We start from the raw sequence: 15000 nt of genomic DNA, 5'->3' as shown, positions 1-15000 counted from the left end.
CCCATTTGCATGAAGTACCCTGAAGAACGATGTGTCATACAACTTCATGACCAGAAAGAAATTTGTATTTGTGTCACAACCTCATATTTTATCCATATCGAGCTCCACCCTTGAAGAACACTCATGAACATAAGAACATAAGAATAAAGGAGACTGCAAGAGACCATAAGGCCTACACTAGGCAGCTCCGTATCCATTACCACCTGTCATGGCCAAAAGCAAACTATTATTTCACAACTCAGATTTTAATTCTTATATCGAGAATCCTAAAGAAAAATGTCATGTTTACATATGATTTTTGACCACAAACACAGAGTTTTGCATTTGTAATATAACTTCAGTTTTAGATTTCCTTACGCCGAATCAGCGTCTTTTCCCCAAACAGGAAGACCCTTCAAAAGGAAGACCGTTGTCATATGACTTTCTGAATAGGAGCTAACTCCTACAGTTGTCATAACCTAAGATAATTTTAACATTATCGAACTCCCGGGTAATCCCTTCATCGAACTCTCCTAGAGAAGAACCTTGTGTCATGTGACTCAATGACCAGGAGCAATCTCCCTTACAACTGTGTCAGAAACTCAAATTCGTAGCTTACCGTGTCACTCCGTGTCGGGTTCTGTCTGTGTCGTCTGGTACCTGTTCCTGTTGTGTCTCTTTCACCGGTAGCTTACCGGGGGAAGGAGAGTCGGATAATTTAAGCAGATCTTGACCTTTCACAGTAGGTCTTCACAGAGTCAAAACAATATTAAATTCTACCTGAAATAGATACCATTAATCCCTGTCCAATTTAACTTGAGGGATATACTTTACCCCTCGCAAAGGGTCTGGGAACGTGGGGACTATTACAGAAAGTGAAGAAAAAAAAAAAAAACCTTCAAGATAATTTGAACAGAGAAAAATAGTCACAATACGTATATATATATATATATTTTAAATTCTACTCTACACACTTATACAACACCAATACACCTGCAAATATCAATCGATTTTAAAGCACCTGCACTCGCCTCTGTGTGTACCACAGACCACAAAAAGCACCTGTATGCCTATGCACATGTGCACCTGGCTGGCAACACGAAATGACAACACAAGTGCCAACACAAGTGCCAACTACTCAAAGACTACAGCGGAAGACTTCATCGACAATTACGCGTTTACAAACAACTACCAGATGTAGCCGGTTACTGCCCAGAACTACTTTGTCCTTGGAATACAGACTAACACGAACTACCAGAAGCCAGTATCTATAAACTAGAAAAACGCAAAGCCTGCATTTCAACCAGAACTGTCAGAAGCCATCGAGCTACCAGAAGCTGATCAAACTGTCCAAAACTGCCCGTTTTACCATCGAGCGACACAGAACTACCAAAGCAATTGAACTGCCCAGAGCTACCAAAGCCAAAAAATAACTACCGAGATCTACCAAAGCAAAAAAAAAAAAAGAACTACCAAGAACTACCAGAAGCCAAATGAATTGCCCAGAACTACCTGAAGCCATTGCAGCTTTGGTTTCTTCAACACACCGAGACTTTCTAGATATTTTCAAGCTAACGCCAGACGTTCTACTTAATTTAGAGTCCAGATATAGATTAAAAAATCTTGATACTTCTAGAAAATAGGAAAATCGTCTGGGGTAAGCTAGAAAAAAGTTAACCAAGTATATAATCATAACTAGGTTAATTAGGAACAAAGTCTCTATAATTAAAAAGAGGATATACCCTTCAATCCAATGGTATAGACTACAAACACCAGACTATTTCAGTCAGTTGAAGCAAGGACATGGATCATATTAGATGAATACAACAGCGTAGCATTAGTCACAAGAAAATCAAATAAATTCTTGAGGCACGGGATGTTATCTATAGCTACCTGCAGATTTAGTTGTTATACATGAAATCAAAACTTATTACCTAAAAAAAAAAAAAATAAAAAAAAAAAGAGTTGAGATGCCATTTCTTTCTCCAATACGGCGACAGACTTTATATATTTTGTTATGGAAAGCGGCAAATGATTTTTATTCAGTCGAGAGTCGGAACCCAATTAGAAAGAAATCTTTAATGATCGAGACACCGATAAGGTTGAAGAGATTAAGGTCCCTCTCTCTTTCTCTCTCTATCCCTCTCTCTTTTCTTTTTACTTCTTTTTATTATTTTTCTAATCAAAACTTTGATGCGAAATGCCACACCAAACAATTTCAAGGATCCCTAATTTCAAGACTTACACTCCTCGTCAATATTAACAGCCATAGCAAAGATTTACTTTCCATCAACATTAACAGTCTGGCCAAAGATTTATACTCCTGAGAGATTACTGCCAAGGTAGAGGATTTTAAAATGATAGGACTAAGAGGCAACCACCAATAGCTTAGCACGACAAAAGAAAAATAAGAAAAAATATACATACATACTGTACATACATATATATATGCACACACACACATTTATATATATATATATATATATATATATATGTATATATATATATATATACATACACACACACACACACACACATATATATATATATATATACATATATATATATATATACATATATACATATATATATATTGTTACCAGAAGTACCAGAAGCCTTTGACTGATCGTCCTACAGAGCTACCGATATAAAAAAAATAACTACAACTACCAAAGACAACCTATTTCCGTCCCGACCCTTTCTACCTTCATGTGAAAAATAAAAAATAAAGTCCACTCCAGGAATGAACAGAATCTTTTGGCGCCACCAAGACATAGATCAATAAAGTAGACCACCGTATTGGAAATAGATAAATAAATAAATAAATAAACCCCTTGGAGCCGTGACGTACTCTACATATTTTGTTATGGCTAACACCAGACGATTTTATTCAGCTGAGATGAGGAAGGGGCAGGCTTGTTAGAAAATGGCGTCCTGGTAATAAAATCGCCTGTCACCAACCATAATAACATATATAATGCACGTCATGGAAGGCTTACACTGGGCACATTTTTTTTTATCATTTGTAATTTCCATAATTCCACTTTTTTTCTTTTTTCTTTTATCAAACAATGAAAGGTCTGAAATTTGGATAAGATTCTAACTAACACATTCAAACTGAACGCTATTTTCTTCTCCATTCACTGCAGCCTGGCGGAAAAGCTCCTCCCCTTTTTGTAGCTCCAAAAAATCCCTGCGTCCTGATTGGTGGGACTGAGCGACTGATTGACTATTCATGTCTTCCGCGCGCCTCAACTAAAAACCTGATTGGTGGAGACAATTTTTTTCTCCAAACTGTTACCTCAGCCTCGTTTTTCGGAGCCAAAGAGATAAAAGAGACATTCGTATCTAACATACTAAAACATTTCTGCGCGCGTGGAGGTGAGAGGGTATAGATAGGCAGTTCAAATCCACTAAAATCATCGCGTGACATCAGGAATAGCGTAAGGTCTTAAATTATTTAATTTTAGCAAAGGCTACCTTGCCTTGTCACCTCGCGGAGCGGGTAACGGCTTGGGTGAAGAAATGGGAGGGGTTTGAGCATATTATCAACCAATAAGATAAAAGGTGGGCGGGGCTTCGATGTCAGGCTAATGTGAACGGACTCGAAACATACGGAGAACTCATTCTTGTTGACGATAAATGTGACCAGTGTGAACCTACACTCACGTAAAAGTACCGGGAATTGTCTTTATTTATCATAATTTTTTGTTACACAGCTACCGGATAAACTGGTTGTTACCGGGTTAAGCCTATCGTCACAGTGGACAGGCGCAAAAATGACACCGGTGAAGCACAGTACCGGTAGTAATACCGGTATAATGCAGATGAAATACCCCGGGACCGGCGCGGGACTTACGTTACTGTACCCGTTGAGCAGTGGCACAACACAGATATGACATCGGCTATAACCGGTCATGTTACCGCTACAACATTACCCTAAGTGTGCAACAACTGTGCAACAAATGTGCAACACCTGTGCAACAACTGTGCAACACCTGCACTTGCACTGTGCAACAAATGTGCAACACCTGTGCAACACATGCACCTGCACTGTGCATCACCCCTAACCATGCACATAAACATAAAAAGGTTACAAGATTAAAAAAAAGGCCGTAGCTGTAAGAGGCCTTTATACATATGAAAAGAACACACACACCGAGAGCGCTAACAGCCCTTTGTAACAACAAAGAACAAGAGAACAAGGACAGGTTCACTGCCACTGGAAGCATAAACAGACCCTTATTAGTTGAACAGACCTTTGTTAGCACATCGGCAGACTTTGTCAGATAAAGGTTGTGCCTTTCTAGAGCGACAACGCTACAACCTTAGTACCACTCAGTCGGACTGAACAGCGACATGACAAACAGTCCTTAGTAACGCGTCACCTGGGCAGAACAAAGGCAAACTAAGGTTTAGTAAACAACTGAAGCTAGAACACATCTACAACGAAATCAAATCTCCCTGACATTTAAGCTCCGCCCCCCGCGACCATCTCGGCCGACCTGATTGGTGGGCGGGTGAAGAAAACTGTGAACGGAGGGCAGTACTGATCATCCATCAACAAATGACGCTCTCTACTTCTCTTGGCCGACCAATCACGTACCGGGAAGGAGAAACGAGAGGGCGTGGCTTAAATGTCAGGCTTATTTGATTGCGGTACGTTCTACCGAAGACCTGATCACACAGTACGCGACCCAACTACAACGCATGCGAAACGGTTGATGAGGTACCAGGTACTTGGTAGGGACCAGTTCATGACCTGTCAGGTATCTCTCAGGTACGAAGCAAGTACGTGTTAGGTATGGGACCTTTACCGGCTACAAAGGAATCGAGTACCTGTCTGGTACTTGTAAACAGAATGAGACCCAGGTACAGTCAAAATACAACCCTTCCCATATGAATTCAGATACCAGTCAAGTACCCAGGATCTCCCAGGTACCAGGTAGCCTCACCAGACCATGACGAGTCGACCAGAGCCACAACAAGAACGATGGTAGTACAAGCGAAGGAGGGACCCCAAGGACTAAGGTTAGAGTATACATCGGGGGTACCTAAAAGACCAGAACTTGGATTCACAACATTCTTCGTTTTTTTACTTATTTATTTATTTTTTTCTTATTTTCTTTTTTTTGGGGGGGGGAGGGGTTGCGGGATTTTTTTTTTTTTTTTTTTTTTTGGGTGGATTTTTTGTGGGATTTTTTTTTTCTTTTTTCTTTTTACCCAGCGCGGTAGATACAGCAAGGCACCAGCACCATTTAATATTCTACTCATAAACAACTTTGCAGAGACCAGCTTGGCTGTTCATCTTGGTGTTTTCTTTATCTTGTGTACAAAAACCCACAAGAGCGTTGACTTTTTACCAACTTTCAGTAATCATCATTTTTTTTCCTTCTTAATTTTGTATATCTAAAAGAAACAGCTGATATAGGGTACGAGGGAAAGAGAGGAGAGAGAGAAAGAGAGAGATAAAGAGAGAGAGAGAGGGAAGGAGAAAGGGAGAAAAAGAAAGAAATAGGGATGAAGGGAGAGAAAAAGAGGAGGGGATATAACATCACCCAAAGAAAAGAAAAGAAAAAAAAAATATATATATATACATTATAAATATATATATATATATACATATACATATATGTATATATATACATATATATATGTATATATATATATATATATATATATATATATAAATATATATATATATATATATACATAAACCGTTAGGTATGTTTTATAAACTTTTAAAACCACAACGTGAAAGATGCATGCTTTTTGAATTTGGACTTATTTACTCTTTCTGTAGGAAAAATGTAAGAGGTGGAGGAAGTTACAATTACAGGAAGTTACAGAAGATTACAGAAGTTACATTAACAGAGGGACAGGGAGCTTTGACTCTCTTTGTCACCGTCTCCCTCCACGCCGAGGTGGATAGGTTGGTGGTGGCAGACTTGAACATGGGAGTGGCGACCTTTAAATATTTTATTCTGTCTAATGCTTGACGATTTCATTAAAACTGATGGGAGGGGGGAGGGGGGCAAAACCTAACTCCACGTTCCCACAGCTGACTGAAGTTGTCTGGCATCAGACAGAGCACAATTTATAAAGGACGGTAATATGTTGAAGTGGGCAAAAAAAAAAAAAAAAAAAAAAAATTATAGGTCGTTATGCGGTTTTACTCAATCATCTTGAGTTTTCTGAGGCTCATGGTTTAGACCAGGTCAGTTACGTTAGGTTAAGTTAGGTTCGATCAAGTTAGATTAGCTGTGGTTGGTTTATGTTAGGTTAGCTTAGGATAAGTTAGGTTAATTTAGGTTAAGTTATTTTAGGGGATAGAATCACCATTGCCAGACAATGGCTGGGATTAAGAAAGAAAGAAAGAAAAAAAGAAACGAAAAAAAAGTATTGTGTAATATTGGCCATACCGAAGGCATCTATGTAGCGACGGGGATGTCATTGTCTTAGTGTTGATATTTTTATTTTAGTTTGCCTGTAGCTGTATCTGTTTAGGAAAAAGAAATTCGGAAAAAAAATCCCACGCTTACTCACTTTAATATGTTGGTGCAGTTAAAGACAAATCGTGTTGCAAAGGAAAATGTGATATTATTTCATTATATTAAGGACCTTCGGCTTGGATAGAAATTGACTGAAGTGAAAAAATAATTGTTTTTATAATTTTATTCTTAAATTACTATCCTTATCTTTTTTTTTTTTTTTTTTTGCCGAAAACATATATTGTCGTGTTCAAAAAGTGAGTATCTCATTGGCACACAGCGACAAACTTCAGAGATTTTATTTAATCAAAACACCAGACGATTTCATTCATCTTTAAATGGGGGTACTGCGGACCTCGATCTGAACGCGGTCTCGATAGACCGAGGCCCCAGCTTTGGGTCAAGGTTTGTCCTTATCTCAGAGCGAATAAAATCGTCTGACGACATCCAGAATAAACTCTCTGAAGGGCGTCGCCGTTGCGAGAGTCCTGAAGGGAATGACGCCGACGTGTGAATCCTCGTCCTCCAGGAATCGAACACAAACACCAGCGAGCGACAAACAAAGAATCACAACAACATCGACAGCATCTCCGACAGGAGGCGCCGTACCCTGCAGCAGAGGATCAAGGAAGCAGACGCCGCGGCCAGGCACATCGACGGCCCGCAGGACGACGTCGAAGACGACCTGGACCTTGAAGGCTCAGCCGAGGAGGACGAACCCCTACAGCCACCGCCGCTCCTCGAAGACGCCACGACTTCGATTGTGGAGGCGTTCGAAGAAGAGGTGTGTAGGGGAAAGGGGTGGTGGAGGGTGGAGGACGGATTGCGGTGGTGGTGGTGGTTGTGGTTATGGTGGTGTTGGTAGGGGAGGGGGGAGGGGTGCGTTACCTCAGCTTGCTGCCCGCCTCCCTTCGCGGCCTTGTCGGAAGTCATCCTCGGGAGGCCAGAGGCGGGCAAGGGGGAGTGTCGTCCGTTTTCAACCTTCCTCTTCTGTAGCTCCTCCTCTCCCTCCTCCTCCTACTCCTCCTCCTCCTCCTCCTACTCTTCCTCCTCTTCCTTTCAGTGTCTCCTCCCGAAGCGCTTGGGGCCGGGACGCAAGGCACAGGTGCCTTAGGTACTAGGATGGCACTCTCTTCGGAGTCGCCTTCGACAGTAGGAACAACCGTGTCCTGTTCGGAGACCTCTTCCTCCTCCTCCTTCTCCTCCTCCCTCTTCTCCTGTTCTCCAATGATTATATTAGTTTATCTTCTTCCCACCCCGACAGGTTCCGGAAGCTTGTCTTCTGTCGTGTCCTCCTCCGGTTATACCTGTCACTCTCGGTCCTCTTCCTCCTTCGTCAGGAAGGAACCGACCCCCCCGATCGATCTCGTGTCTCCGGGTTCTGGGAACGAGTCACTGGTCACTGTAACGGGGGTCCTCGCGGGGCGTCACCTCGCACCTGTAACACCTGTGGGCTATTCCACCTAGGGCGGTCGTGGGTTACATTAACACCTGCAACATTCTTTGGAGTCATGGGGCATGCAAGGAACACGTGTCAAACCTTTAACACCTGTCATACCTTTAACACCTGTCATACCTTTAAAACATGTTAGTGAACATCTGGTACGTATTTGACATCTATCACTGAACATCTGTAATGCCTTTGACATCTGTCATTGATCATCTGTCACACCTATTACACCTATTAGAGAACATCTATCACATCTTTAACATCTGCCAATGAACATTTACATTTGTAACATTCGTAAAGATCTCTGAATGCACCTGTTAAGAGACAGGTGTCGCACCTTTAAATCCTGTCAACCATCACTTACTCTTGTAACATTCGTATATATCTGTTAAATACAACGGTCACACCAAACACCTGTCAGAGAGCACATCTGTTAGAGCTCAATCACACCATTAGCACCTGTCGCAAAACACATGTTCAACATCTGTGATAGTCACTGAATACGTCACACCTCATACACCTGTCTTTGAGCACTTACACCTGTATCATTGAGTACATTTGTTATGGGTCAGTCAATTTGCAAGCAAAAACATCTGTAAACTCTCTCTCTCTCTCTCTCTCTCTCTCTCTCACACACACACACACACACACAAAACTCGTGGCGCAGTGGTAGAGTTCCCAGCCGCCACTACGGCGGTTCGGGTTCGAATCCCGACCAGGGCTGAAGTAATTTCAGCATCGCTGCGCTGTGGGTCGTTACTCAAACTCTCATGGGCGGGGAGTTGAGGGTGTGTGTGCGTGTAAGGTCACAGCATTATCCATAGATCGGTCATATATGAGCTCTGAGCTCTCTTCCGGGAGGGAAATAGCTGTCCATCACAAGTCCAAAACGTGATCCAAGACCATGGTGAATCACACATATAAATTAAGAACTTTGTAAACAATATCAGTGATTGAATGATCATGTGAACATTGTAAATATATAAGCATTCGTGCAACGATTCGAATCCCGCCTACCATGTATTACAAAATTCTCTGAACTAAGATATATCATGGCATCGTCTCACTCTAATCAGACATCATGACTTAGTAAAAAGAAATCTTACTTGACAAATACTGTATCAATATCGCGACAGGTATCTGGCGAAAGAAGACACGCCTCCTTTCCTCCTCGACCAATCAGAAATTGTACCTTGGGGAGGAGGGGCTATGCAGAACGCGATCGTAATTGGTCAAGGGGAGAAGGAGGGCGTGGCTATTTTCGTCAAGGACCGTGCAGATGGCTCTATCACGTTCACCTGACGTTCTTCACGCTTACCCCAACAGCGCCTAATTCAGTCAGTAAACACATTTTATCCAGTTAACAACAACATCTACGTTAATCCCGCATCTAAACCCTTACACAACGGGTGGCACTTTCCCATTCATTAATATTTTGAGTGCCATGAAGCACTGCTCCCTTTATTAATACTTTCAGTGCCATGTGGTACTGCTCCCTTTATTAATATTTTCAGTGCCATGTGACATCTCCCTTTAACAATAATTTCAGTGCCATGTGGCACTGCCCCCTTTATTAACGTTTTCAGTGTCATGTGGCACTGCTCCCTTTATTGCCGTTTTCAGTGTCATGTGGCACTGCTCCCTTTATTAATATTTTCAGTGCCATGTGGCACTACTCCCTTTATTAACGTTTTCAGTGTCATGTGGTATTACTCCCTTTATCAATATTTTCAGTGCCATGTAGCACTGCTCCCTATATCAATACTTTCAGTGCCATGTAGCACTGCTCCCTTTATCAATATTTTCAGTCCTATGTAGAACTCCCTTTATTAACGCTTTCAGTGTCATGTGGTACTGCTCCCTTTATCAATACTTTCAGTGTCATGTAGCACTGCTCCCTTTATTAATATATTCACTGCCATGTAGAACTGCTCCCTTTATTAATATTTTCAGTGTAATGTAGCACTGCTCTCTTTATCAATATTTTCAGTGCTATGTAGAACTCTCTTTATTAAGGTTTTCAGTGTCATGTGGTAATGCTCCCTTTATCAATACATTCAGAGCCATGTATCACTGCTCCCTTTATTCTACCAGACTCATTGACTCAACTTTGTAGTTTCTCTTCGTGAAAGTGAAGAAGATAAATCCTGATTCACACAATCCACAGTGCGGATTAACTATTCACCGAATGCTATCTAAACTCTTAAATCATATTTCTATAAATATTGAAATTTTATGGCCCCGCATTGTCTCCTTCGGCCCTTTGTCATAAATCTTGATGGAGGCGTGCGATCCGACAGCCTCGTCCTTTGTCACGGGATTATTGTACAATCGCCTCCACAAAGAACGGACACAGTCTGGCCTCGTACTCGAGAAATTCTGCGTCCCATTTTGTTTGAATTTTTAAAAATATATCGCAAGAGGGGAGGTCCAGCTGTGTATAAGGGAAGCTCACTGATTGGTCCATATATCTCACACGGACGACATGACGTCATTCTGTAACCGTTACGAAACAATAATCCTATTTCCCTTCTTTCTTGTCTGAGAAACCTTTTATATTTTTGATATTTATCTAATAATACAATAATATAAAAAATATATATATTTCTAAATTAATTGTGCCTAGGAATAGACCTGAAAGAAGTGACGTCACAGCCCTACAGCCAATGAAAACAGTTTAATCCTCGTTAATCAGATTTGCTGTGGAAAAAAACACTCATTTGTGAATTGTCAGCCCTATAATTCTTTAGTGCTTGTATATTTTTCCTTATCAAATTTCATCATCAACTCGATAGCGTCACCATGAATAAAACAGCTGGTTAATCATCGGCGATAAAATAATTGTACAGAATATACCGTCTCCCCCAAGGGATAGAAAGAGGGTTCTGCATTGGACCATCAAAGCTCCACCCTTTCACTTCACTCTATCATTCCATTTATCATAATTCGCCGCCATGTTTATGTTGGATGTAAACAAACATTGCACTTTCATGTATCCCTGAGCGACACGTAAGTACCAATTCAGCACATTCATCTTCAAAGTACATAAAATTAGCGAAGCCATATTTCATCAAACTCTTCCAACAAAGTACATTCCTTGTACGTGGATGTAAATGCATTTGTAACTTCTTGGCATGAGTTAGTATGTACACATGTAACATACATACATACACCAACAGCTTTTTCCCACACCTTACAAGGGAGGTAGCCGAAGTCAAAGGCATAAATCCACTCCCACCCATTTCATTCCTACATACTCCACTCCCATTCACCACCCCTCCCTCCCTCTTTTCTTAAAAAAAAAAAAAAATATATATATATATATATATATATATATATATATATATGTGTGTGTGTGTGTGTGTGTGTGTGTGTGTGTGTGTGTGTGTGTGTGTACGTGTGTGTGTGTGTACGTGTGTGTGTGTGTGTGTGTATTAAATTGGTCGTTGGATCACGTGTGTGTCGTGTGTGTGTGTGTTCCCTCCTGGGTGTGTGTGTGTGTGTGTGTGTGTGTGATCACGTGACCTCTCTTGATATATCAAAAACATACAACTTTAGAATTCGTTTTTTTTCAACAGAACTTTGTTTACGAAGTAACATTTTTATTGCAAGAAAACAATCAACCAATCAATTCGTTGCCCCTGTTTTCTATGGCAGGAGACCCGCAACCCCCATGAACCCAGCAACGGTCACCACTTCAGCCCATAAGGAATAGCGAATATTTAATAATAATTTATATACAAATGAATATTACGAATCAAGTATGGACGACTTCAACACTACACTATCACGCCGAAAAGTACTAACATGTACTAACATTCCATGATAATTGTGTGGATCAAAACACGCGTTAAAAAGCTGTGTACCTACGGCCGAAACAGCCAACATGGCAAACTGTACTCCCAGTTGTCTGAAAACAACTCGACACAATCCTGTGGACCCAAGTGGTCTGATTTCAAAGCAAATAGCATCAAGTACGGACACTTGTTGAGCCGGGGTACGCTCGCACGTACGCACGAACGTACACAAACGCACACTATCATACACGTGTACATGCGTGTACATGAACGCTTGCGTTCCAAATACGAGCACACACGCATTCGTGAACAAGTAGTGTCCTTCTAATGTAGACGATGGGGCCAATATACACGCAAGCACGCACGCACGCACAGTAACATGCAATATTTGGTATGCATGTGAAAACACACACACACACACGCACACACACACACACACACACACACACACACACACACACACACACACACACACACACACACACACACACGACTTGTGGCGCAGTGGTTAGATTTCCTAGCTGCCACTACGACGGTCCGGGTTCGAATCCCGACCAGGGCTGAAATAATTTCAGTATCGCTGCGCTGCGGGTCGTTACTCAAATTCTCATGGGGTGGGAGTTGGGAGTGTGTGTGCGTGTTAGGTCACAGCATTACCCACGGATTGGTCGTATATGAGGTCTGAGCTCTCTTCCGGGAGGGAAATAGCTGTCGATCACGAGCCCAAAACGTGATCCAAGGCCATGGTAAATCTCACACACACACACACACACACACAAACACATAACTCCTTGACCAGCAGAGGGAGCTACTAGTTCACAGTTCTGTGATGATTTTCAGCCCTGGACGGGGATCGAACTCAGACCGCAGAGTTGTCAGGCGAGCTCGATACTACTACACCAGCGAGCCGGCGCGCACGTGTGGGCAAGGGTATGAGTACACGCGCCAATATTAGCAAGGGCGTTTTTGCCTGCAATTAAGTTTGCATGTGCACACGATTGCCTACATACTTGTTTGACGACATCCGGGGCTAAAATTGACATGACAGCCCTGTGTGTGTGTGTGTATGTGTGTGTGTGTGTGTGTGTGTGTGTGTATGTGTGTGTTTGTATGTGTGTGTGTGTGTGTGTGTGTGTGTGTGTGTGTGTGTCTGTGTGTGTGCGTATGTGTGTGAGTCTGTGTGTGTGTGTGTGTTTGTGTGTGTGTGTGCGTATGTGTGTGAGTCTGTGTGTGTGTGTGTTTGTGTGTGTGTGTGTTTGTGTGTATGTGTGTGTATTGTGTGTGTGTGTTTAAGGTCATAGTAGTACTCATAGATCGGAGCATATATGATCTCTGAGCTCTCATCCGGAAGGGAATGAGCTGTTGGTCACGAGTCCAACATGTGGTCCAAGGCCATGGTGGTGAATTACAAACACAAACACACACACACACACACACACACACACACACACACACACACACACACATCATGCGTACATGTACTTGTTCACCCTCGTATAAATCTATTTTCTCTCTCCCATCTCCTTCCTTCCTCCTCCTCTCTATATCTAACCCTTCATCATCGCTCTCTGTCCCCCATCCTCCTCTCTCTCTCTCTCTCTCTCGTGCTCTTTCACTTCCCCCTCTCATTCTCTCTCCCTTCCCCTCTCGCTCTCTCTCATACTCCTTCCTCTTACTTTCTCTTCCTCTAACCCTTCCTCTCTCTCCTTCTTGGTCTCTCTTCCCTCTCCTCCTCTCTTTCCCCTCTCGTTCTCTCCCACCTCCTTCCTCTAGCTCTCTCTCTCCTTCCTCTAGCTCTCTCTCCCCTCCCCCTGCTCCCTCTCCCTCTCCTTCCTCTCCATTTCCTCTCCTCCTCCCCCTTTCTCCCTCTTGTCCTCCTCTCTCTACCCCTCCCCCCGCCCCTTTCTCTCCCTCTCCCCCTTCTTCCTCTCCATTTCCTCTCCTCCTCCTCTCTCCCTCTCGTCCTCCCTCCTCCTCTCTCTTCCCCTCCCCCGTCTCTTTCTCTCCCTCACACACAAATATTTACATATATGAGCGCACACTAAACGTATGCAAAGGGGGTGCCAACATTTTCCTCTCGGCTTCAACCTACGCTGGCGGTGCACATTTCAGCAGGAGGCGGCTTATAGCATGCTGGGACACTTTTGCTTGCCCGGGCCCTGTGACCCCCGCCCCCACTCTACTTTTTTTTTTTTTTTTTTTTTTTTTTTTTGTGATGCGTCTCATTTTTCATGTTTAGTCCCGCGTCACGTTCCCGATACGGCGAGCGTCACTGTCTGGTTCGTCATATGATACTAGTGTCACGTGCGTCACATATGTTAGTATCTCATACCGTCACATATGCTCCTGTCTTGTCTGGAGCGCGTCACTGGCTTGTTTGTCACGTGTCACAGTCATATCTGTAACATGTCACTTTTGTTATCCGTTACATTGTTGAAAGTTACTTGAACATCTTCATCACTCGTTACGTTACATTTTTTGTCAGAGTCATTTTCCTTGTCCGTTACATGTCACTTTCACTCTTCAATATCTGTCACTGTATCCGTTACACGTCACTCCGTTACCCATACATTATTTGGCCTCAAAATTCCCAGGTTTCAGTTCCTTCACTCAAATTTGTCATTACATTTGTCAGTGACATTAATTTTCTTATTTGTGTTCGTCGCGGTCTGTGTCTTTGTCGCCTCCGTGTCTGTCGACAACATGCAACGCTTCGTAACTCTTGCATTTCTGTCACTTCTCGGTGTCATTTCTTTAAGCAAGACCTCCTTCCATGTAAGCGACATCTGTCACTCCCTCAGTGCCTATTACTTCTCATGTCTGTGACGTTAATTCTTATGTATCGCTTCTTGGATGTACGTTATTTCATATGTATACACCTCTCATCGTCACCTCCTTTGCTCGTGTTTGTGTGTGTGTGTGTGTGTGTGTGTGTGTGTGTGTGTGTCTGTGTGTGTGTGTGTACGTGTGTGTGTATATGTGTGTGTACGTGTATGTGTGTGTGTGTGTGTACGTGTATGTGTGTATATGTGTGTGTGTATGTGTATGTGTGTATATGTGTGTGTGTACATGTATGTGTGTATATGTGTGTGTACGCGTGTGTGTGAGTACGCGTATGTGTGTGTATATGTGTGTGTACGTGTACGTGTGTGTGTACGTGTACGTGTATGTGTGTGTGTGTGTTGAATGTACGTTATTTCATATGTCATCGTCACCTTCTATGCTCGTGTGTGTATGTGTGTATGTGTATATGTGTGTGTTTGTGTGTGTGTGTGTGTGTGTG

The 15000-nt window shown here is 42.4% G+C and overlaps 1 protein-coding gene across 4 annotated transcripts in view; it reads right to left on the bottom strand.

Moving 5' to 3' along the window:
* LOC143021705 (inactive dipeptidyl peptidase 10-like) overlaps positions 1-15000 on the bottom strand; it is a 328187-nt gene that overhangs the window by 186945 nt on the left and 126242 nt on the right. Inside the window, exon 2 of one of the 4 annotated variants that reach the window (XM_076179354.1) lies at positions 7359-7933. The exons of 2 other annotated variants lie outside the window; for them this stretch is intronic. In XM_076179354.1, the coding sequence (XP_076035469.1) occupies positions 7359-7403 (45 nt within the window). In that variant the 5' untranslated portion in view covers positions 7404-7933. One more of the 4 variants, XM_076179355.1, reaches the window with a different exon arrangement.

Source organism: Oratosquilla oratoria, chromosome 42 (genome assembly GCF_046742065.1).
Source record: "Oratosquilla oratoria isolate Oo_2021 chromosome 42, ASM4674206v1, whole genome shotgun sequence".
Lineage (NCBI taxonomy): Eukaryota > Metazoa > Arthropoda > Malacostraca > Stomatopoda > Squillidae > Oratosquilla > Oratosquilla oratoria.
The sequence above is the reverse complement of the archived record's forward strand: the minus strand, read 5'-3'. Positions and strand labels throughout refer to the sequence as shown.